This window comes from Anolis carolinensis, chromosome 4 (assembly GCF_035594765.1).
Source record: "Anolis carolinensis isolate JA03-04 chromosome 4, rAnoCar3.1.pri, whole genome shotgun sequence".
Classification (NCBI taxonomy): Eukaryota; Metazoa; Chordata; class Lepidosauria; order Squamata; family Dactyloidae; genus Anolis; species Anolis carolinensis.
Window position 1 is genome coordinate 59,159,050 of NC_085844.1, and position 26,452 is coordinate 59,185,501.

At 38.9% G+C, this 26,452-nt stretch overlaps 1 protein-coding gene across 8 annotated transcripts in view; it reads right to left on the minus strand.

The window, feature by feature from the left end:
* dlgap1 (DLG associated protein 1) overlaps positions 1-26,452 on the minus strand; it is a 365,633-nt gene that overhangs the window by 42,090 nt on the left and 297,091 nt on the right. For 7 of the 8 annotated variants that reach the window (XM_062980474.1, XM_008108692.3, XM_062980473.1 and 4 more), the window contains one exon: positions 8,018-8,107. The exons of the other annotated variant lie outside the window; for it this stretch is intronic. In XM_062980474.1, the coding sequence (XP_062836544.1) occupies positions 8,018-8,107 (90 nt within the window). The remainder of the gene's footprint in view (positions 1-8,017; positions 8,108-26,452) is intronic. 8 annotated transcript variants of the gene reach the window in all.

The following is a 26,452-nucleotide window of genomic DNA, read 5'->3' on the forward strand; positions in this document are numbered from 1 at the left end:
GATGGCAACAAATATAGTTGCCCAGGGCAACAAATTCCTAGCTATCCGACTGAATGCCATCTGCACAAAAAAGGAGCCCTATTGACAATTCATTTACAATCACCCTGGGGCACAGAGAAAACCATTCCAATAAATCAGGGCTTGCAATCCCCTATTGTTTAGTCTTTGGCTAACGCCAAGTCAGTAACACTCCCTATTGTTTTGGGAAGGAAAGGAAAGGATTGGGATCCTAGGATACATGAAATCTTGAGTGGGTGTCAGGTCAACCTTGTAGTTTAAACAAATGAACTAAACCAAAAAAAAAAAGCCCACATCTTTTTCTCTGAGATACCATACGTCCCTGGTATCTATAAAAACATGCATTTAGGCATGTTTATGTAACAGCATAACAAGGGCTCTCCAAAGACCAGTTCACTGCATGTGAGATTTCAAACAACATTTACTGATTCTTGCACCTACTGAGCATCATCAACTTTTGGGCTGACTTCTTATGTTATTATAAGGCTTTGGGTTACATTTCTCTACTTCAATACTTCTGTGGCTGTCAACAGCTTAAAGATTTCACAGCTGAATGAACGGCATTGCTTTTGAACGGGAAAACTGATTCATGATCCAATAAATACGTATTATAGAATTTCAATACTGGTGCTTTTTTAAGGATAATAAACTCACAACATTTTTGCTTGGTTTGCTAAGCTAAATCCCCCCTCCCCTCCGTTTTGTACAAGAAGGAAATGGTAGTGAAGTCTTTTGAAATGCATTCCTCTGTTATGAGGTACACAATTTTTTTTCACAGCGGTGGCAAAATAAGCCCCAAATAGTTTTTTAAAGATAAGGGTTTTTATAAGAATCTACTTACAAAACTACACTATGAGGCTATCCTCTAATTTAATGTAAAATAACAGTGTTGCATAGTGGTTTGAGTGCCGGGCAATGGAGATCAGGGTTCACATTCCTGTTTGGCCATGAAAGCACACAGGACGATCATATACAAGTCACACTCTTTCAGTCTCAGAGGAAAAAAAAAGTCAAATTCCCTCTGAACAAATCTTGCCAAGAAAACTCTATTTGACTTAGTGACGCCGGACTAAATGTGGACACCCAATGTCGGTAACATTAGGGTTGCCATAAGTTGGAAATGACATGACGGCATACAACAACAACAACCACCACCACCACCAGTGGAGAACAAAAGGCAGGTCTCAATCTACAGGTAGATCTTTGGATAGCTCACAAAAGACAGTATTTCTGTATCTAGCAATGGTCTCCTCCAGACTTTGCAATTGAGATTGCATTCTCTTTCATGATTTCACCCCTTGTAATTTTTTTCCCTGTTCATATATCTAGCTGTTCCCTGATATGTCAGAAATGTGACCCCTGTTATTCCTTTTTTTAAATTCCTTCTTAAAAAGCTGAGAGAAAGTGATGTAATACCACTTCCAGTAATCGTTTTGACAGGGCTGCAGATGAAAAAGAGCATTTGGGATTTCTGCTAATGTGGGGAGGGCCTGTTCTGGAAAAAACGAGTCCTGTTAAAAGATCAACTCCTGGCTTTCTCCCCATTCACAAAGAAAAAAACGCACATCCCATCACAAAGACACATGGCTCCTTGAACTGAGAAACAAAACAAAGCTCTTAACAATACAAGAAGACTCAGAAGCCTTTCCCATAAGTTGTGCTAAGAGCAGACATCAAGGAATTGGTCTCTAGAGAGAAGAGTGAACAGAAACCACAGACACCGAAGGTGTAATGTTACACAACAGGCAATTAATTTTATTGGAAAATAGCCATTGAGCAGTATGGGAATTGGGAAAAGGACTTTAGTACCTAGAGAAGATCACAGGGAAACAAAAAAAAGTAGAGAAATAAAAATATGCAAAAACAGCATTTATCACCTTGCATATTTCCTGAGATTTTATCAAGTAGTATACAGAGTCCTGATTAATTTACCATTTCCTGAGCAAGCTTAAATTTTGGCACCAGAGCAGTGTGGTTTCTCTTACTTGAAGACAATTTTCATTGCTGTCTAGCAATTCCTTTTATCTCTGTTGAACAAAAGAAGAAAAGAAAACCCACAGGAGGTCTTTACTGCTTGGTTTGCCTTTTTATCACAGGTTGAGTCAAGCCATAAATGTTAGCAACAATTTAAATTTCAAGAATGTCCTCCCTATTTAAAACAAGGAGGTAGTGGCATATTTTAAAATAAAGATTTCTTTCAGAAAATATTCAAAATACAGGAGTTTGTTTCTATTTTCACACAACAACCCCTAAAGCTACTCTTCATGCCCCCCCCCCCATTTTTGGTGGTAGCCTCCCATGTTTACATGAAGCCCAGGGACCATCTGCATAAGGTACAATGAATCCATGCTAGAAGGGAAACTTAGATTTCAAAATAGGTTGGCCATTAATTTAGTTTCCAGAAAAATACAAGTTTTAATAAAGTATGCACACTAAATTGTAAGTTTAAGGGCAAATTTAGGACTAATTGCTATACAGTACAACAAATTTCAATGAAGGCAGTCTGAATTCATTTCCTTTTCAAATGGATCTAAATAAATTCTGCAATTAATTTGAATCCTACTCCCATGCCAACCTGAATAAGTTCCCCTTCATGTTCCCAGTTACTTTCCCACCAAGTTTCTGCTCCAAATCAATCATTTCAATTTATCACAGCATTGACAATGAACCTTTTAAAATTAAAAACAAGGTGCATATATGTAGGGAGCAGCAGCATGAAAAATGGTATTTGGAAGACATATTTCTTTCTTAAAGTCCAGTCAACTTTTTTCCCCAATGTCAGGAGCAATTTGAGAAGCTGCAAGTCGCTTCTGGTGTGAGTGAATTGGCCGTCTGCAAAGACGTTGCCCAGGGGATGCCCAGATGTTTTGATGTTTTTACCATCTTTATGGGAGGCTTCTCTCATGTCCCCGCATGGGGAGCTGGAGCTGACAGACGGAGCTCATCCGCACTCTCCCTGGATTCGCACCAGCAACTTTCAGGTCAGCAACTCAATTTTCAGATCAGCAGTCCAGCTGACACAAGGGTTTAATCTATTGCACCACTGGGGATTCCTATGTCCAATCTTAATACAACGGAGAGGGCATGAATTAAAGGACTCCCATAAAAAGCCCCAAACATACTCTAGATATACCAAGTGGATGCTGCTGTGTTTCCCAAGACTCCATTTGTGCTGGATGGGATTCAATTTTAGACTTGAGGTTGGATGTTGTTCTGGAATCAACTCTGAGCACAAATGCCTAGGTTTCAGTAATGGCCAAGGCCTAAATTTTCAGAGCTAAAACTAGTGTGCCAGCTGAGTCTGTTTCTTAAGACATGCCTTGATTATATCTCATTTTCTGCCTTTGGAAACTGTTCAGAAACATCAGTGGTTCCAAACTTCTGCGGCCAGAATGCTGACTGAGGGTAGCTAACAGGAAGCATCTAACTCCTTTGTTAAAGCAACTTCACTGGTTACCAGTTTTTCAGGGGTTGGTCTGGATTGCCCTTCTGGTCTCTTCCAACTCTTCAATTCTGTAATTTAAACTGCTGGGCAGTGTGTGTTTGTGTGCCAAATTCCCATAGAGATAGAGATAGAGATAGATGTTTTGGGCCAGTTCCTTCCTCTGAAATAAAGCCTACAGCACATGTTATTTTTGGTGATTTTCCATCCAAGTATTAAACAGGGTTGACTCTGATTAGCTTCCAAGATCAAATGGGATCTGATGCTTTTATAGTATTTGGACCTTTTGCTTACACAGGATTTTAATGACTAAACAAGGAATTTTTAATGTTTGTATGTCTTTCAAATGATTTTCTGTGGTTAGGATGGTGATTTTTAATTGTTCTTAATTTTTTTTGTTGACTGATTCTCTTTGGAAGACACCTTAGATTCCAATTGAGGAGAAAAGTAACATATGAATTAAATAAATGATTGGATAAATACACATTAGGCCTTAGTTCAATCTGCACACTTCTCACTAGCCACAACAGGCTTCATTCTGGGTCTGGGCCTTTGAAATATGAGGCTGCCAGGGACCATCATGGTGAGGATGTTCTTGTAATCCACATCCAAGAACAGTAGTGCCCAGGACTCAAACTGATAGATCTTTCTGCCCCATTGTGATCTCTTTTTTACTTGTGGGAAGCAGCAGGACACTCTTGGTGAGCTTGAAATTTTAGCTGAAATTTCAAATGCCTCTCAAAAACTAGAGTATTTTCCACAGTTTGTAAAAAATTGACTATATGTTTCTATATCTTCCCCACCAGGGTGGCCATTGAGCTACTTTTTTCAGTTCCCCACATGCCATTGTTTTCCAGATTCATTTGAGGCTTCAATTTATATCATGAAGTGGAATACCCAAGTTACTGTTTTGCCTTCAGATGGTTTTAAATATTAAGTCAAACAGAAAAAGAAGACCCACTTTGTGTATTTCAAGCAGAAAAATGGACAGTGTCCCAAAGAAAAGTGGAAATACCAGACGGTCTGGTATGAAAAAAGAACACCTGGTCACATGAAAACATGAGCAAATATGGGTCCCAAGTAGTGCTCTGAGTCATTGCTTAAGATGTCTAAGCTTCATGATATTTGTGAGATGAAGGCTGAAACTGTTTGTACACCTATGCTGTAGAAAGTGCCATAAAACATTCCAGATGGAATGGGAAACCACCAATGAATACCTGTTGCTGTAGGCTATATTTCAGAGGAAGGAACTTGCAAAACCATCTCTGAGAATTCCTTACATAAGAAAACCCTATGAATAATTCATGATGTTGCCCCAAAGTCAACAGACAATTTGAAGGCACAAACACACACAAATATTTATTGACTTGTCTCATAAAGCTGCAATATTGTGTGAATTTAATGATAGGCTTTTTTCTCTTGTGGAGATCAGTTATAATAATAAAAATGATATCCAATATTGTGTGATTTGCTTATATCACTCATAAACAAAAATTCAGCTGATAGTTTCCAATAGAATACACATCATGAAATTTACCAATTTCTATTGAAAGTGGGATTGAAAAATTGATTTAGGCTATAGCTTCATCCACAGGAAGAACAATTTTCTATAGTATTCTTGTAGCAACTTTCATGTAGACTTTATAGTTCTAACACTCTGCCCTACTGGGTGTATATATGAAACAGAGTCAAATTTCAGCAATATTACTAATGAATGAGGTTGCACATAATGTGGACAAATTCTGTGGAAACCATATTGATTTATGTCCTTGACTTTTTGTAAATTATCATGAAGATTACTTTAGGTGTGTGTGTTTGTATCTATCTATAATACACATAATAGAAGTGAAATATATATATATGTGTGTATGTGGAGGAGGCATCCACTTACACAGCCTTCCACCTCCACAAACAGCTATAGTTTCCATTGAACAGGAGGCACCTATGGCCCTCCCTCCACTGACATGCAGTGAGCGCCATGAACATGTAGCCCAAACCCTGCCCGTGTCCTCCACAAACACCATCCTGCCACCCACTCAAGGGACAATTTCATCCTAGTGATCTGTTTCTTCTCCAGAATGGACATTCCCAGGGTTCCTTAATTTGCATGACCCTGCCCACTGCCTCTCCCTTAACCCTTTCCTATCCTTTCTCAATGCACAGAGGAATTGATCAGCAACTGAACAAGAGGTTTGGAGAGAATTCACCTTGATTTACAAGAGTTGTACTTGGCCGACATCCAGAGAGCACTGTTAACTCAACCAACAATGGATCTGGACCACACTTGCCATGGATAATGGGACTTGCAGTACCTTAACTGATACTGTGACCCCCAAGCAAACCTGGCACAGAGAAGCACCATGACCAACTGAACATACTGCAGGGGTTAGTGAGAATGGACCTTGATTTTGGGAGTTATAGTTCGCCTGCATCCAGAAAACACTGAACTTAGCTGACGTCATATCTGGAACAAACTTGACACACGGACCCAACATGGCCAGCTGTGCATACAGGCCTGTTTTGGTGGCGACTGACCTCAGATCTGGCAGTTGTAGTTCACCCTTATCCAGAGAGCTCTGAACCTAGCCGCCGATGGATCTAGACTAGGCACACAGACCCAACATGGCCAACTATGAATACTAGAAGAGTTTGCGGGGGGGGGGGGGGGTTGCCCTGGGAATTTGGGAGTTGTAGTTCACCCTTATCCAGACAGCACTGAACCCTGCCAACGATGGATCTGGACCAAACTTCAGTGATATTACCTATTACCCCAAAACAAACAATGCCTTCTTCTAATATCCCGGGCACTGCCGGGTTCCCAAGCTAGTATATAGGTTGATGGCCAGCGCCAAAAATTAACAAACATACTTTTTAAATATGCAATGAAGTAACTCTAAATCTAGGAATGGTTCCAAGCATAACTTTCCAGAACTGGAGAGAACTACTACAAACTTTATACATTTGTTTTTTAATCACAGTTCAACATTGGTATAACAAGCAGTAATATAATTCTCTTCAGAACACTTTATGTCTATAGCGTAAGACAGTAAGAAAAGAGGAAGACCACATCATAGACAGAATGAATCAGCCAAGAAAGCGATGGCATTTAGTTTATAGTAATAAAGTGTATTTGAGGTTTCACATTCATAGGGCCACCATATGTTGAAGATGGCTGGATGGCAACTAATAACAACAGGAAATACTTAGACTTTTAAGAATTCACTGATGGCATCTGATAATATGTACTTCTGTCATAATGAATATCACTGGCAGTTTTTCTACTTTGTATGATTTATACAAGGGGTAATTCCAAATCTTTCTTCGAGATTATTGACAAGTTCTAGCCTATATGACAAAACATTCTAAAAAATCTTAACAATGCTTCTTATAATCTCAATACATTTCATCCTAGTGCTTGAATTTTTACCAAATTCTGCTCAAGACATAGCTAGTCTAAGTCATATCACAAAAGAGGCAGATATGGTGCATTCACAGTGATAACTATAAGGGTGTAATTTGGCTACATTTTCATTCAAACATGCCAGAATGAAACATGCCTTGTTCTGACATGCAGGCTCATTCATAGAAAACTCTATAGAACCTATGACAGGTTAAATGCTTTTTCAACTGACAGATTCCTCATGGCTGCAAAAGGGTTTTTTTATGGCTTAAAAGGTGTGTGCTGCATGTACTGATGCTTCAGGCATGACTTAGGAAACCTCTCTCCTGTCCCCTGTGGGCTTGCAGGAAACAGCTGCATGCTCTACATCACATTTCTCTGTCATCCGTTTCACCCCCCACCTTCTTAAATAGTAATGTGATATTCAAAGCAGTCAATGCAAGATTAGTTTTCTCTGGAAGACAACATTCTAGAAATTAGAATAAATATTCCAGGCTTACAGTCTGAAGACTAGCTACATTACAGTATGTTCTAAAACCCTCTGCAATATTTAGACTGCAATTTACTGACCCAAATGAGAAATTAAAAATATTCCAGAATATAAAAATATCCCAGTTCCAATGCAGTGTTTGTGCACACAGCCAACGGTGTGGTTCTAAGGCAAACAAAGCCAGAAAATACAAAGCGGAATCAAAGTCAAATAAAATCTGATAAAATGGAACAAAATGCTAACTGCTATTATGTTATGGAATATTTCTTAACCTACTCTGAAAAAATCTAGTGGCTTCCTGAATGGAAAATACCCTTCAATTTTCCTTGTATGTGGTTATCTACTAACAGCTAAAATACAGTATTTCTGTTTTCCTACATCATAGTTCAATGAATGGCATGGTGTTATGTGTATTATATTACATTTTCAGAGAGGATCCCAATGTCAAAAATAAATAGGTTTTCTGTGATTTTTTTATCCTAGACATTTTTATTTACAAAACAAACACAGCAGTCTGAGTGGCTAAAATGGAAAATATTGTATGTCTATACTGCATTTCTATTTCTGTGTGGATCCTGCCACGAAAATGATTCTGGAACCCTACAATATCCCACTGTAGTGCAAGAAGGTTAGATTTCCTATTATCTTACACAGAAATGAAGCATACCTAGCTTTCTACGACTTGCGTCCTTATTTTGTGGTCTGTGATTGGTCAATATCATCTTGCAGTCATAGTGAGAGACTGGATCCAACAAATCTGCAAAATGGAACACTTACACTCAATAAAAGTCTTTAAAAAGTGAAGTTCAGAAATCAAATGATATTCAATAAAATGGCAGTCTAGATACAGACATACACTACTTTGTTATAGCACTGTGTATTGCTTTAATGTCCATGGCAATAAGCAATTCAATTTCAGGATTTGCAGTTTGGGGAAGAACTAGTAGAATTAGGGAGCTCTAGTGCCTCACCAAACTACAAATGTCACAATTCCCCAGGATGTAGCTATAGCATTTAAAGAAAAATATAGTGCTCTAGTTGTACAGTGTGAAAGGGACCACTTAGTGTCTCATTTTTCCTCCTAGTATTCTTGTGGCAGCATTATTTCTTAAATAACAGCTTACATGGGAAATCAAAGCCAACCCATATAACAAATTAAAGCATCACTCTGTGACAAAACCAAAGGAGAGCATTAGCACAAATCTTTAGAAACCAACGGGGACTGAATTTAATGGAACACTTTGAAAGGCAGGGCAAGGCAGCAAGGACCAACAGAAGGAAGATGCAGAGACAATTTAATAGCTGACACGGGGAGGGAAAGGAACCAGCTGGCTGCTGTCGGAAAGGAAGGGAAACAGGGAATCGGGATGCTGACAAGCTACTGGGCAGCTGCTCTTCCAAATGCACCATAAGCCAAGCAAGAAGCCTTTGATCTACTGACCAAGCCTGGGCTTGCAGCCAGGAGTCATATCCTTTCCCCAGTAGTTGAAGCCTGCTTCCCCTCAGCAGTTCTCCTCCTGTTAGTTGATCACAGGGCAAACCTTGAAAGAAACTCTCCCAATCATGGAAGAAAATAAGATTCCACAGCCCTCCTATGCCCAAGCATTTATTTTCTCAGATGAAAGAAGTATGACATGCTGCTCTCTTTTCCCATCTTGAAAGGAGCTGAACAAAGCAACCTTCCCTGAAGTATGTGGTTTATAAACGGGTGACTTCATCAGGCTAGGCTATGTGTGCAGCTGCAATGACATTGGCTGGATAAATAGCACAGCCTTACTTCTTCCTACACTGATTTGGTAGGAAGAAGTAAGCTGCTCTTTGCATTATAGCTGAATACGAAAAATGCAACTCCCAAGAGAAATGCAGGTCGTAAAGAGACTGTTGGAGCCCCTGATGGCGCAGCGGATTAAACCACTGAGCTGTTGAACTTGCTGACCGAAAAGTCAGTGGTTTGAATCTGGGGAGCGGTGTGAGCTCCCGCTATTAGCCCCAGCTTCTGCCAACCTAACAGTTCGAAAACATGCGAATGTGAGTAGATCAATAGGTAACGGCACTTCATGCAGTCATGCTGGCCACATGACCTAGGAGGTGTCTACGGACAACGTCGGCTCTTCGACTTAGAAATGAAGATGAGCACCAACCCCTAGAGTCGGACAAGACTGGACTTAATGTCAAGGGAAACCTTTACCTTTACTAAAGAGGTGATTATAACTTTATACATACAGGCGAACATCCTTTATCTGAAAAAGAATATACAGACAGTCCTCAAGCTACAAACATCCAACTTACGAACTACTCATAATTAAGGACAAGGATGAGACAATAGGAAGTAGATTTCTCTCACTCATGAAAGAGTTATCATGGGGAAAAGGTGTCTCTAATGAAACTTTATCACCAATCCTTATTTCCACAACAAGCCAAATTTTTCAAAACCCAATTTTTACAGGGACAAACAGTGAGGCGAAATCTTATGATCAAGGACACAAACAGCAAAACAAACACCACTGGGGTGTTAACCCCTCCCTATGTTATCCAAAGCATCTGTCTGTCTGTCTGTCTGTCTGTCTGTCTGTCTGTCTGTCTGTCTGTCTGTCTGTCTATCTATCTATCTATCTATCTATCTATCTATCTATCTATCTATCTATCTATCTATCTATCTCTGGAGCTATACCTACAAATGTGCTTGCTTTGACATACAAATTAAACTTAAGAACACACTTACAGGACCTATGTTGTTTGTAACTTGGGGACTGCATGTACATACTTTTTCATATACAAAATTATTAAAAAATATTGTATAAATTTACTGTCAGTCTAGATTTCATATTTAAACTTGGGTCTCATCTCTAAGATATCTCATTATGTCTAGTCCGGATAACGGATACTCAACATGTAATAGTTTTAATAGTTTCAATAAATATTTCAATAAAAATAAAATGAGTTTGAACCTGACTGCTGACATTTAATCCAGCAATTATGCTCACTTTAGTAAGATTATACTTGATGAAAACAGAGAGTGAAATTGTCATTGAATAGCCAAAATGTGACAATATGGGTCATAGCCTGAGCCATTCTTCCTGAATGGCACTGCCCAGGAAAAGGCAAGGGTCAAGGAACATGTGTGCTATTGTGGGCTGCTTCAAAGGCTCCATGCATCAGTCAGGGACCTGAGCTGGGCTTCATGGCAGGAATCCTCCCAGTGACTTTTGCTGCCTTCACAAAGGGTCAGGTCAGCAAAAGTATCTTTTTTGGTACTCTGCACCAAAGTATCCATTACCTTCAGCAAAATATATTTCCCAAAATTGTGTGGTGTCTGGGGCGTGAGCTGGGCGGATTCCCTCCTGACACAAAGCAACAAATGTGTTTGATTACGTGGGGTGAGGAAGATGAAGAGGGAGAATTTTTCCAAGTCTTTCCCAGCTTGCAGCCACGTGAGGATTCTTATGGAATATTATGCCCCACTACAGTAAAATAGGATCTTACCTATTTTGTTTGGTAAAATAAAAAGAGGACATAGTCAAAAGTTCTCTGAGCAGCTGTCAGTTGTTTTCTAGCATTTGGGAAGGAAAGCCACTAAGGACCTCATCACATTTGATCATTTATCCACTTTAAATCCAGTTTCTGTCTCCTGCAGAATTCTGAGGTTTGTAGTTTGGTGAAGCCCAGGACCTGTCTGGCTGAGCTGTTTAAAGACCCCTCCCTAAAGTGGATTTAAGATGGATTTAAACTGGATCCAAACTGATGAAGACTTACTCTATACTGAAATAACCTCTCCCCCCTTGAAAACGGATTTGTATAGTAGCAGAAATTGAAGAGTTAACTGAGAGAATCTTCTGGATGCTGACCATACTATAACTCCCATCTCCCAACCGTGCTAGAACTACTGACATGCTTAAAGGCATGCAAAAGAATGAGTGAGTGTTTATAAGTGAGAGAGGAGAGCAAGGGGAGCTTCCAGACATGGTTTTGGCATGGGTTTAAGTCTCCACAATCCCAAAACCTGGGCTTTCCCAGGGAAGGTGGCTACAGCTACTCAAAAGCCCCCAAGTACTCCTAAAAACTAAAAAAAGAAACTTTTCCCAGCCACCAAAGAACCCCTAAAAAGTAAAAAAAAAAAAAACAAACAAAAAAAACACTTACCCAGCTCCCCCCCCCCCCCCCGGTCTACTGGCACGCCAGGAGAGTGTGAGGAGGGCCATGATGGCAGCTTGGTAAGGTTTTTGTTTTTTACTTTTTAGGGGTACTTTGGGGGTTTGGGGGAGGGGTTGGGCACTATCCCGGACCTTTGGACTCTAGGAGCCCAAAAGGTTTGGGATAGCAAATGGTGTCGTTCCAGGACAACCGGGAAGCGAGTCCCCACAGGCCCAATACCCCATTAGACCCAGGCCTTTCAGGAAGGCCCAGATCTAATGGAGTATTTAATTAATTTGGAATAACTGAGATTACTCTGAAGTATTTCATTTTCACCAGGAGATTCCTACATTTTGGGCCTATCTGGATGGGCCCAAAAAGACCTTTTGTTCTGATACACCTCATAATTAAAAGAAATCCAGCTGAGAAATAAAAGATTGCAGCTGGTGTTGGAATTTTCTAAGAAACAGTCTGGAACACTTTAAAGATTAAAAATCCCCCCAGAGAACTATAGCAGCAAATACTGCAACTTTCCAACGCATCTACCCCACCTGATGCAGCCCATTGTTTTAGCATTCTCCACAACTTGTAAAAAGATATAAAATCTGATAGTTGATATTAGCCACAACACATACTTGACAATAAATCAATACAGCTTCTTCAGAACAGATGTGGTTAATGTAAGTGTAACATCTGAGGGCTACACAAAGAGGGATGAAGTGTGAACGTCGACAGGCAGCTTGTAGACATGAACTGGACAAAAAAGGTGGTAAGAACATTCATGTGGATTTGGGACATACCAAGCTCAAGCAAAAGAAGCCGGAATAACAGAAATTCAAACCATATTTCATTTTATCTTGCTAATTGACACATATCAGTAATTTTCAAGCCAGCCAGGGATTCTAAAAGTCCAAACACCAAGGTATCTCTGCTTTTTAGAGAGCAAAGCCACACAAAACTATGTTAGGCTTAATAAAAGTCAAAAAGAGACAAGGCCAGGAAGAAAATATGAAAGATTCATATAAGTGATATGCCTTATTCATGACGCTACCTGTATTATACTTCCTGAGATCTTGTTAGAATAGGTAAGAGGAGCTTCTGAGTAACATTTAGGCCAATATATGTATATGTGAATAGAGAATGACATTGTGCAGGGGAAAGTAAATGATCTGACGACAGCAGGTATAAAGCATTACAAAGTATTTTTTCACAGGAATGATAAATGTTATTGGTAATTAAGATAAACAAGATTAATTTGGAAAGCCACTTGCAAAGGTTCTCATGGGAGTGGAAGGAAACAACATTAATATTGAAAGGAGTATGTTGTAGGCTTATGCATGGTTTGTTATGGATGTTTCTTTGGTTTGGTTGCTCCAGAAGACCGTAATGACATGGGCTCTGCCACCATTTTTTATGGGACGCAACAAAACAGTGGATGTCGAAAACTGGCTGCTTTCAGTTACACATGGAGTGCGGGGAGGGAGGCAGCTGCTAGAAGTAAAAGCATGAGGGGGAGGGAAAGGCACCACTCCAGCACCTCCAAATCCAAATGTTTAAAGGAAGCCCAGGGTAGGATACCTCCAGATTGATCCCTCTTCCTTTCCTGGGAAATGGGAAACCTCCTTAAAACCAGTTGTGATTGGCTGATTCATGTTCAACTCAACATAAGAACACATGGCGTCGATATTATTACAGAGTGATTGTACAAAACCCATACAATATTGTTTGTGATTACTGTGAATTTTAACAGTATAGTAAGTATAACAGTCAAATTATTCGCTGAATTTATTTATTTTCTATTTTGTATATAAGTGGTCTATTTGTGTTAAACCTCTTTAAAATGCCTTAGAAAACTGCCTGCTGCAGGGAGAGAGCTCGCATGCCTGCAGCTCCTATCTCCTCTAGAGTAGAAATAGCTTTAATGAAGCATTAAACCCAGTCTCCTCTACAGACAGAAGGGAAAGGATCACAGAAAGGGTAGTATTTTAACTTTGATGATTTTAATCCAGGTCTTAATGAAAGATATAAGAGCAAACACGATGCCTAAAGTGACGAGAAGGGGAGTCTGTGGGAAGTCCCCCCATTGCCACAAATGGGCCAAATAGAAAAAAAAATATTTTGGCTTCCTGGATTGAAAACGAATTTCTGTCCTGTCGAATTTGGGAGGCTCCCAAAAAATGGATCAGTACCCCCATCGAAATCCAGAACACTGAAACGGATTGCAGTTTACCTGGATTGCACAAGACTAGATGTTGTATATAGTAAAAATGAAACCCAATAACAAACCGAATACATGTTTTATTTTTAAAACAATGTAGGAATGGGGCTGAATAAACAGTTATAAACATATCCAAATTGTTTCACTATAGACTAATTCTCAGGGAATGGTTCAAGTGCATCTCTCTCAGAATATAGATAATGCCTCAAAAGCAAATTCTACTCTGTAAACTAGCTGAGGTTTGAATGCGTTGCATTTTACTTGGAGTTAAGTTTAACTGAATGAAGTACTTTACTTCCGGGATAACATAAATAAGCCTAAGCTGTGAAATGTTCAGTAATTCATTCATTTGATCACATTCCTTCATTTAACTATGAATGCCACATAAGGCAAGAAAACAAAAGTTACACAGAGATCTTAGGAAAACTGACTAGAGTGGAAATTTTTTTTGTACAATTCTCACATTCCACCAGACATGGTAGCTGGAGGAGTCAGTGAGTTTTGGTCCAAAAATAAACTTTTCCAAGCTCTGAAACATACTAGCACTAAATGAAAGGGCCATTCACATTTGTGAGAATATAGGCCTTGTATATAAAATTCAGTCAGAAAAGGGGGAAATGAGTAAGTGTGCAGTGTTGGGTAGGAAAACCTCCCTCCCATATGATCATTTAAAATCTGTGTTGTTTTGGGATACTCTAATAAAACATGTACAACTTGAAAAAATAAAGAATCTCTGAGGAAAGCTGAATCTTTTCAATAGTCAGAATTTTAAGCTTACTATACTATTGATGTCTTTTTGTTGTGCTGGACTTCAAAAGAAACAAATAGGTTTCCAGGTAAAAGCAAACCACATCACACAGGACATGCCACCGTGTCAGTTCAAAGAGCTGTCATTTACAAATGCTGTGTTTCATCATGTCTCCTCGAGGTCACGCAAGGCACTGCTACTCCAAAAATAAATATATCTGTATCCCAAAAGCTTCAGGCTTGTTTTGTTTCTTCCTTCTAAAGCAATCTTCTGCTTATTATGTATTTTAAAAAGTCAAGTATAGACTTGGCATGGCATAGGTTTAAATATGATTCATACGTTAGCACTCTTTTAGGAGTGGGCATTCAGTATGAATTACATGCTATGTTCAAACTCCATTTTATCCTGTATTGCAGTCTTGGTAAAAAAGGTAGTTATTTAAAGCTATTCATCTGTCCCATGTAGCTTTCATTCCCATGTTTTTCTTTATACCCATACATGTGTTAACTGAATTTTTGGAGATTTATTAGAGGCACCATTCCCAGACTTTATAGTCTCAAAGCACAGCCTCTAGTATGCATGCATCCTTTCTACATGACTGGATTATTATTTTTTAACTTTTTTGGTGTATGGAGAACCTTCATGTATTCTGTGCGTTTAAGCTATCACTTTTCACATAAGAAAAACAACAATGGAGAAGAGTGGGATCGCAAGCTCCTTCTTCCCACAGGTTCAGGTTAATCCTATGTTGACATAAGACATAAGACATAATAAAACTAAACTAAACTAAACTAATCAGTAACACAGGGGGGAGGGGAATTGGTAAAGGTAAAGGTCTAGTCGTGTCCGACTCTGGGAGTTGGTGCTCATCTCCATTTCTAAACTGAAGAGCCGGGATTGTCCATAGATGCCTCCAAGGTCACGTAGCCAACATGACTATATAGAGTGCCATTACCTTCCCGCCAGAGCAGTACCTATTAATCTACTCACATTTGCATGCTTTCAAACTGCTAGGTTGACAGAAGCTGGGGCTTACAGCAGGAACTCACTGTGTTCTCCGGATTCGAACTGTTGACCTTTTGTCCAGCAGCTCAGTGGTTTAACCCACTGCACCACCGGGTAATAGTGTAAATAAATAAAACAGGTTGTGTAAAAATAAGCAGTTTTTCATCTTTCACAAAACATAGGTATCTAGTGAGTCTTTTGAGGGAAGGGCAAGCAGGATAGTACTCCTGAAAAGCACTTCCTTGTTACCTTACCATGTATCTCACATCACAGAATAGGCTTAGTAACAAACTCTAGCCCATGTTTCATTAAATTCAACAGTTTTTCTTCACGTGTGCTACAACCAACATTTATCACCTCACAACTAAAAAAATAAACCAAAGGAATAAACAGATCTGCAAATAGGAAAAGAATGCATGGTGGAAACCACACACAAAAACTCTCAACTTCCACAGGAAATTATCAGACTATGACAAGGGAACATATGTCAAATCCCTCACCTTCAGGCTACTGCCTTTCTTTCTATCTGGGAAGACAACATGCAGAGTGGATCATGTCACACATTTTGAACCAATGGCTTGTGGTGACAGAACTGGGCTGTCATGGCAGCCTTGAAGTCCTAAATTGACCTGGATTTAGTAACATTATCATCTGTGTCAAAAATTCCACAGAACAATCATCCCAGGTAGTTGTTAGCATCAAATCCAAGATGATTTCAATCAACTCAGGTAGGGAGAGACTGTTGGGTAGCAGCACATTGTTACACTGTCTGAGTATCAATAAAAATCAGAATAAAAAGGATCTAAATTTATAAGGTTTCCATAAGGTTTTGGATAGAGTTCTTCATTCAAGACTCCTCAGTAGATTAATAGTCATTAGGAAAAGGAAGTCCTCTTAGAGATCCCAAATTTGTCCCAAAAAACAGAAACAAAAAAGGAAGCAAAGAATAGGAGCAAATGTGTGAGATACACGAATCAGTGTGTTGCTGTGAGTTTTCTGGGCTGTATGGCCATGGTCCAGTATGCTTCCTGACGTTTTGCCCACATCTATGGCAGGCGTCCTCAGAGTTTATGAGATCTGTTGGAAATTAGGAAAGTGAGGTTTTTATATCTGTGGAATGTCCAGGATGGGAGAAAGAACTCTTGTCTGTTTGAGGTAAGTGTGAATGTTGCAATTGGCAACATTTCAGTGATTAGCACTGAAAGGCCTTGCAGTTTCAAAGCCTGGCTGCTTCCTGCCTGGGGGAATCCTTTGTTGGAAGGTACTGTACTGGAATTAGTGCCCTTTCATTTGTTCATAAATGATCTCCAGGTGAGGTGAACAGAAAGATGGACAACTTTAGAGATGACTCCAAATTATTTAAGGTTGCTGACTATGAGAGCTGTTATCTCAGGTTGTGTGTGTGTGTGTGTGTGTGTGTGTGATAACATTTGTTTTATTTTCACAGGGCTCTACACTCCTATCTCCCACAAGTCAGAGGCCTACTGTAATATGACAAATATAACTAAGTGTAGGCAAGTACAAAGAATTCCAATTTCTCATACACAGTGACAGCATGTGGGATGATAGAAGTATTAATTTAAAGTAATAAGTAGAAAGCTAAATGTAGAAAGCTAAGGAAAGCTAAAATTCTCATCAATTTAGATGAGTCATAGGTTTTAAATGTTTTCCAAATTCACCAAAATTGCAAGTGTGCGAAAATCCAGTCAAGACACTATAACAACACATGTACTAGTGATCTGAAGCTGGCCATGTTTTCCCTGTTATATGCAGGCACGGTGTGAATTGTGTTTGTTTTGCATAATGTTTGAGGAGGCTTTTAGTCTTTCTCCTACAGCAACTGAGCACAACTTTATTCTGTTCCGTAGAAGCAAAGTCCAGATTTCAAAGCTGTGCAGTTAGAAGTCTTCACAAGAGCAGCACTACCCTCTAGTGTTCTACCACTCTCATTGTTCCATTTGTAAACTTACAATAAAAATAGTTTAAATCAAGAGTAGAGTAAATCAAGATCTCTTTATTTCTTGTTGTTGTCAGTGTCCATTTCTACAACTGTTTAATCTTATTTTTGCATCAAATTAGGTTAGAAAAAACTAATTGTAATCAACTTAACCACAAATGGTTTCTTTTCCTAAATATTCCTTTTGTACATATTTTAATAATCTCTCTTTCTATATTTGCATTTGTATTCTTTCTCTTTCTTTCTATTTGCATTTGTATTTTCTCAGCTGAGAATTGTTGACACAAAATTAAAATTATATATATATACACACACACACACACACACACACACACACTCCTGAGATTTAATTACTGATTAATCAAACTGGTGTGAATCTGGTTGGCTGAAATACAAAATAAACATTTCTTAAACAGTGTTCAGAAATCAATGGCTGTCCAAAATTGATTCAAAAATGTAGAAACACTTTTCATATTCTGGGACAGGCAATATATTTTGAATTAATCTGATTTCTTTACTTCACCCTTATGCCTGACCTATATTTATGCTACATAGGAAACAATTCAGCAAGTCATTAGCAGTCTCTCCCGACCTGAATGCTAATCTGTAGGTTCAGTAGAATCGTTCACACATTTTATCAATGCATAGATGGGATCTGAATGAAATGGCTCTCATCAAATGCATATTAGGAAACACAAAATTGGGAGAGGGGCATATACTTGATAATAGAAAGCAAGCAACCTGGACTTTGGATCAGTATATCAGTATATACAAGTTGGAAATAAATTATGTTGAACTGACTATTGTATTTTCCAAAACCCTCCCTCACGTCTCATAGCCCTAGGGGAGCGGCGGCATATAAGTTTGAATAATAAATAAATAAATTAAATATAGGTCAGATATTTCTGGAGTGCCTCTCTGGGATGAGATTTGGGTACACATTGTTTTAAAACGGATCCAGTCTGCTTTAGAGGTGCAAATTTGGAAGGTGATGCCAGGGGATCCCTATTTGGCACTCAGGTGCTGTTCAACAAACGTTTGAAACCACTTGGGATTATCTGGAATTTTGTTTGAAGTGTCATCAATCACTCATGATACAGTGCTGAATGCCTTCAAAGCATCAGAGAACATGAGGAATTCCTGGGCCCCATCTGTACTGCTACTGAACTTTATTGAACCTACGCTGACCATACAATGTAGTTTCAAATTGCATTATATGGCAGTGTAGATGGGGCCCTGAACAGAACACAGGGAGAATTGATCCAACAAAACCAACAGGAAGACACTGCCTAGGAAAACGAAAAGGCCTTTAACACTGAGGAAACAGCCTGGAGGAAAGCCACTGCCAGGAGCAGACTAGATAGATCTGGTTATAGGGACACATGCCTTGTTTACATCCCTCTTGGATTACTACAACACACTTTAAGTGAAGCTGCTTTTTGAAACCGTTTGGAAACATCAAAGGCTTCAAACTGCCAGTGTGGTGAGCGTGTTGGTTACAAGCAACTCTTGCTGAAAGAGTTCCCTCGCTCCCTGTTTATTTTCCATCAGAATTCAAAGTGCTTCTAATAACCTATAATGACCTTGCTGAAGTTTTATGAAGTTTTAAAATCTCCAGAGGAGGGCATTTGTTTAGTCCCACCACCTTTACAAGGATGTAAAAAAGACTTCATTGGCTATTCCTTGGTTGCAGAAGTTTATGTTATTCAACACTGGGCTGGGCCACTCCTACAGATGGCAAATTTTGTACAAACAAGCACTTGATGACTAAATGGCTATATGAAAAATCTTTAATGGGATACACACACACACAGTTTTTATTGCTCTTCTCATGTTTTGAAATGATTTTATATTGTTTCAAAGTACTGGTACTTTAATAGGATAGTTTATCTACAGGGTGTTTGAAAAAAACTCCCTAGTTTTAATGTATTTATACTTAAAACTAGGGAGTTCTTTTTCAAACACCCTGTAGTTGTTTTTAACTTCAATTCTTACATTTTTATTGTACATATCTTGTTTTAATTCATGTTGTGAACTGCCTGAAGTCCCATTCAGAAGAATGGTGAAATACTACATGAATGAATGAATAGATAAATAGATAGATATAAAAACATTATAAAATGCAGATTTAAAAAGGACCACAAATAGCTCCTCAGCTCTGAGTTCTTGGGGATTGCTTCTGCTGGACTGTGGACATTATGTCATGCTAATAGAAGGCTATGTGCCAGTTTAATGTCTCACACCCATAGTGTTTCATGGAATATATGGGATTCAAAAGGTCATATGCACAGACACTCAATTACTGTATAAGCTTCTAATTTTTACAAAATCTCTACAGAGAATTGAGTAGGGATTTCACATTACAGTCAACCCTCCACATTCATTGAGGTTGGGGGCACAGGGCTCCCATGAAACTGAAAAACTAAATAAATTTATGGCTTTTTTTTTAATTTGGGAGAAAATTTTCTATAAATTGTCAACTTCTGCTGAATGCTGAGTGCAGAATCACACCGGAAGACCTAGAAATTCATAGAGAGGCATTCTCTATAGAAATCTCTGGGTCCTCCAGTGTGACGCTACAGACAATGTCGTGTGGAAGTTGACCACATAGTCATGCTGGAAAACCTTGAGATTCTGCGAAATGTAATCAAATCCATGAATAATTGTCAAATCTAGTGCTGATAAACGAATTACAGCACAAAACTATGCCTGTTTACTCATGCTTGTACTGGGGTTAATGAGTGTTAATCCCCTAAACAGTAGTGTTGTTCAAGAAGTGTGGACAGGTTAAAAAAAAAAAAGGGGGGGGGGTACATTTCTAATAAATTTTGTAGATGGACAGATTTCAGGAAGATCAAACATCCACCTCTTTGGTAAGGATGTTACCCTCTTTTTTGCTGGGCCATTCTATGCGCGAGCTGAAATAAAATTGTGTTTCTACAACCTTTGAAGGCAAAGAGATGTCAGAAAATTCAAATAACCTCTTCTGTAGAGATCCTGTCTTATTTGTGGCCTTGCCACACTATGTATATTCCTTTACAGATTTCTCTAAACTACCTCACAGAGTTGTATTAGGATGCAGGGTGGAGCCACTATTATTCATTCTTGAAGAAAGATGGCATTTGATGTAACTTAAAAGTGAAATAGAATCAACAAAAAAGAAAGAGCAAAAATATTCTGCCTTTGTCAAGCTATTAATTCAAACATCTGGTTGGTTACTCAGTACAATGCTGAATACAAAAAGTCATGACAGTTAAACAGTTTTGTTTTTGCAGCTCAACAATATAGTCTTTGTGTATAGGCATAATGTTGGAAGAATTATGAAGAGTCAACCCAAGTGCATTTTCTGGGAATGAGACTGACAGGTATATATGAAATGCAGAGTTCATAAAAGCAGATTGGGGGATTTCATTGGGGATATTCAATATGGGGGGCAGTTAACAGAAGTTGACCCTTCCATGCCGATCCAGATCAACTCATCAGTTGTTGCTACATTTAAGAAGGTCAAAGAGAGGGAAATTCAAAGGAAGGGAAAAATAATTTCACCTGAAAATCGGGATTAAGAATGGGAATCTGTGCTCTGGTATGGAAATATTGTTTATACCGTAACATGTCAGTCAGCAAGATAGTTCCTATCAATGATATTGCTGTGGATTAAGGTTGTGTGTGTGACTTTACACCCTTTCAGACTGCAGAAGTAGGGTGTATTGTTCTACTTTTACTGCCACAACTCTATCCTAGGGAACCCTGGGATTAGCAGCTTAGTTTGTATATGCGTGTACCTTCAAGTTACCTGTCAATTTATGGTGACTTCATAAAATGTGTGGGGTCACTGTACATTTTATAGGGTTTTATTAGATGAAGAAGACATAAGCCCCTGTACACTGCCAGATAATCCAGGTTATTTTAGCAGAAAATTCACATTATCTTATTTGAACTGGATTATCTTAGTCTATACAGCCTTATAATTCAGTTCAAAGCAGATAATGTGGATTTTAGACAGCTGTGTGGAAGGGGCCTCAGAGATATTAGTCCATATTGCTTGCCCTATCTGGCATTCATTGGCAGCATACCATCCAATAACTAATTAGATCTGACCCTGCTTAGCTGCCAAAATTAGGCAGGATCTGGTGTCTTTAGGGTATATAGGTCTCAAGTGGTCTAGAGAGGAAAATTATGATTTCTAAGCCAAAGAGAGCAACAGTGGCTTGCTGAACTACAGATCCCAAGGTTCTATAGGATGTTGGAATGGCAGTTAAAATAGAATTATAATGCTGTAATTCTTTTATGTGAAAGCTTCCTTGGCTTTTGTCACTGTGACCTGCCAAGAGCATTTGAAGGGCCAAATGATTCCCATCCCCGATCTGCAAAGAATCCGCACAAACACAACAATCCTTTTGGGTGTCAATCATAATACTATCCATTAGTTTTTTCAGTCAAGCTGTCTAGAGAGAACAGAATGCAAGTTGCCTTATGGGTTATCAACATTCACGATGAATATACCCCAGGGAAACTAATTCAGAACTTGAAGCCTGCTATTACAAACATAGATTTATCCCAAACTCACATGATTTACAGCATTCTGTAGGACAATCCCCTAATTTAGGTGTTTTTAGCCAAGAGTGAGACTAAATGCCTGGAATTAAGAAGTTTTTTTTTTTTGCACCCACTGTCAAGACACAGGCAACTTGACTCTGCTTAACAGCAGGGTGATGTATTCCATGGCAGGGAAGAAGGAAATAAAAATGTAACTATTGAACAAAAGCATGAAATGAACTTTTTTTTTGAGAAAATGGGACATTATTATGTCTACAAGCAGCCCTAGCTTTTCAGTAGAGTCACCACTACCAGGGTTGGGCTCATGTTGCTTTACGTTTACAGACCTACAATTAAAGTAACAGCAGTCAGCTCAAGAGGATAATCTTAAGTCTCTTTACTTCAGTGTCAAATCCATTTATAGCAGCAGGAGTGGCTCATTCTTTTCAATTCTGCTGCAGTGTTTTCCTGTTTCTTTACAAAATGGTCTTCCCTTCAGCCTAAAGATTGTCAAAACATTTTAACAGTAAAGAAGTATTTCATTGCAAAGCTTATTCTACGCCACCTTGCACACCTTGTACAAATACTTTTTATTTCCAAAGGAAACAATGTTTTTTCTAAAAGTTCATGCAAAACAGATACATATGATATTTCACAACAACAGCCCAAGCGAAATCACAACTTGAAGTGGAGTAAAAAGTGTTATTGTTTATTGTTTTTATGTGTCTTCAAATTATTTCTGACTTATGGCAACCCTAAGTGAACTTATCACAAGGGCTTTTTGGCAACATTTTGTTCAGAAGGGTTCACCTTACCCTCAGAACAAATTTGTCTTTTTTGCCTTCCCTCTTCGAAAGAAGGCAAAAAAGCACAATTTGGTGTAAGACAAATTTGTTCAAATGGTAAGGCAAACCCTGCTGAACACAATGTTGTCAAGAAACATTTTTTTGCCTTCCCTCTGAGAAAGAAGGAACCACCGGTGGCGCAACATAATAAAGCATTGAGCTGCTGAAACCGTGGACCAAAAGGTCGCAGGTTCGAATCCAGGGAGCGGAGTGAGCATCTGCTGTAAGCCTCAGCTTCTGCCAACCTAGCAGTTCGAAAACATGCAAATGTGAGTAGATCAATAGGTACCGCCCCAGCGGGAAGGTAAAGGCACTCCATGCAGTCATGCCGGCCACATGACCTTGGAGGTGTCTATGGACAACACCGGCTCTTCGGCCTAGAAATGAGCACCAACCCCCGGAGTCGGACATGACTGGACTTAATGTCAGGGCAAAACCTTTACCTTTATCTACATGAGAAAGAAATGTAGGGTTGCCCAAAGAAATGTAGTGAGTTTCCGTAGATGATCAGAGATTTTGAACACTTGTCTCTAGAGTCCAAGTCCAAAGCTCAAATAACTATACCATGCTGATTGTCTACCTTCCTCGTTGTTACCTCTCCTTTTCACCTAATCCTTGAGTTCCTTATCACTTTGAGATGGGGAATGGGCGAGATTCTGAGAATCTGAAAGAAAGAATGGACGAGTTCTGCTGTTTTTCAAGTCATAGGAAGTAGCTATTTTTGCTCCACCTTCATTTGCGTGATCTTTCCCTCAAGGTCAAGTGTTGTGGGTGAGATTCCTTGGGAGGCTGCCTGTGTTGCTAGGCTTTTTGCACAATACATTGCTTTGAAAACACAGAACAGTATATGTAAGACCCAACTGGTTGTTTTTCTGCTGTGGCATTATCAATGCAGGAAAACATCTGATGCGGTTCTCTAAAGGACTCTAATACAGTTCTCTAACATCCTTCTCTGAAGAGTCAGGCTGGCTATTTCCCAGCTATGTCATTTTTTTCCAAGAAGAGATTACCTAGTGAGGTTCTCTAGAGCAACACTAGGGGACCTTCTGGTATTGTCTATGATTTACTGACCCTGACACTCTGCTGCTTAAGACTGCAGCCTCCTTCTAACTTTTGCCTTCAACATCTTATAGTTGCTTCAAATTTTTCTCCCCCTGCTCCCTTCCTCTGACTGCCATATTTCAGTCCTAAAATAATGTCTGTCTTTAAAATTCTGGAATTATTTACAGCCTTCAATAAACAGAACACTGTCATTATCCTCTGTACTCCCAATTTCTACTCAATTTCTAAAGCTTTATTAAAGATCTTCTGAAATGAGTGCCTTTTGGCCTTTTCCACATTTTTGGATTACAACTCTCATCAGTCGCACATGGCATGATCAATGGAAAGAGCTGTGGCAAATAAATTTCAAAATATCTAGAAGGCTAAAGTCTCTTCATGCTTTCTTCCCCGCCTTTTAATTTACATTATAATCCTTGTCTATGACTGCATATGGGTATGCACTCAAATTTGTTTAAAGCTGAAGGGGCCACAAGCTTCTTAAAAGCCCTTGTAATCTATCTGTATACAGTGTGTGGAAATATCCACAGACATCCTCCTCATTTTAAAATGGGCCTCAGTTATTCCCTCCAGATAATTATTAACATGCACTGTTTTTTTTTTTTGGGAACCGCATCCTAGACAGCATGGTTTATTTTTAAAAAATAAAGTGGTGCATGGTAATTCTGTATTTTGGCTTGAAAACTGCATTGACAAGAATACTGAGCTAACTTGTGGAGAGGCTGGTGCCTCTGGGCATTCAAAAGAGATGTGGCAAATCCACTTGAGCAGCTCTGCATGCAATTAGCAAGTTGCACCATTTTTCATCTCAGAGGCTAGGATATAAACTGAGACAGATTATCCTGTTATCAGATATCTATCTCTTTCTCTAATACTTTCTAATCTAAAAATTGAAGAAAGGCAACTTTTAATTACTCTACATTTGTAGCATCTTGTTGAAGAACTCATTCCAGAGTAAAGGCAATCAAAATTTGGAAACATGCCAGTCAGATTACTGGCAAGGCTTATACAGTACATAATGTGACTAGATAACAAGAAAATGGAAAGTCTCAATACCAAAGATAATTTACCCTCTCCAGCTCAATTTGGTTTAATTTTGTAAGAGAGGTCTGCACTAGTCATAAAACTACAAGTACAAGGCGCCAAGATTAATCACAAAAAAGTCATCGTTGAAAGAGAGATACTAGGGATTCTTCCTGTCATCCCTCATCAAAATATAATAGTGCAAATTTAGAAGAAATATACTACAGAGCCATACTCATTTCCCAAGTAGTTCCACTAGTTTTTTGCAACCCATGCCCACAAATTTACTGAAGCGATGAACAGTTAGATAGGGTTGTTGTATGTCTTTTGGGCTGTGTGGCCATGTTCCAGAAGCATTCTCTCCTGACGTTTCGCCCACATCTATGGCAGGCATCCTCAGAGGTTGTGAGGTATCCATGTGGGCGAAACGTCAGGAGAGAATGCTTCTGGAACATGGCCACACAGCCCGAAAGACATACAACAACCCTGTGATCCCGGCCATGAAAGCCTTCGACAACACAACAGTTAGATAGTTTGCAATTCACTATTCAAAATGAGATGGCACACTTATACCACATATGATTTGACCATGTTTCCTCTTTTACTGTCCACAAACTGTTGAACCTACATTTTAAACAACCATAACATTCAGTTAACAGACATGAAAAGCAATACTTGGGGTCCATTTCTGGGAAAGTGTCCACGTACAATAGGGACTTGAGTCCCTGAGTAGTCAAGGCCTACTCTAGAGAATAAGATCCAACCTAATTGATTTAAATTATTAGAAAGAAGAGTATGTCTAAATCTTAGGGAAAACTTCCTGGCAGTTGGAACTGTTAGGCAGTGAAACAGACTACTCAACACCTGTCTTACCCTTCATTTGGATGCTTTAACAGAGGCAGGGGGTGGGACAAAATAATAAAAAGCTTTATTTATATCCTGCCCCCTTTTTCCAGAGGGACTCGGGGCAGCTTACAGCAAAACAAACAAATACAATAAGTAATATCAGACAGACATTAATCACATATCAACTAAGATAGCCCTTGGGTTCCTTCCAACTCTATAAATACGTAATGTGAATCTAAGTACAGTAGAGTCTCGCTTATCCAACATAAACAGGCCGGCAGAACGTTGGATAAGCGAAAATGTTGGATAATAAGGAGGGATTAAGGAAAAGCATTTTAAACATCAAATTATGTTATGATTTTACAAATTAAGCACCAAAACATCATGTTTTTCAACAAATTGACAGAAAAAGCAGTTCAATATATGGTAATGTTATGTAGTAATTACTGTATTTACGAATTTAGCACCAAAACATTGCAATGTATTGAAAACATTAACTACAAAAACATTGACTACTAAAAGGCAGACTGCATTGGATAATCCAGAATGTTGGATAAGCAAATGTTGGATAAGCGAGACTCTACTGTAGTTGTGACTGCTAAATATTTCAATGCAAGTATAGAAGAAACAAAAGTACCCACATTTTAAAAACTGTTGGTGACACATATATTTCAATAAGATTCAGAAAACTCAGGGGTTTAAGCAAGCTTTATTAAAATAAGGGTTATAGTAAA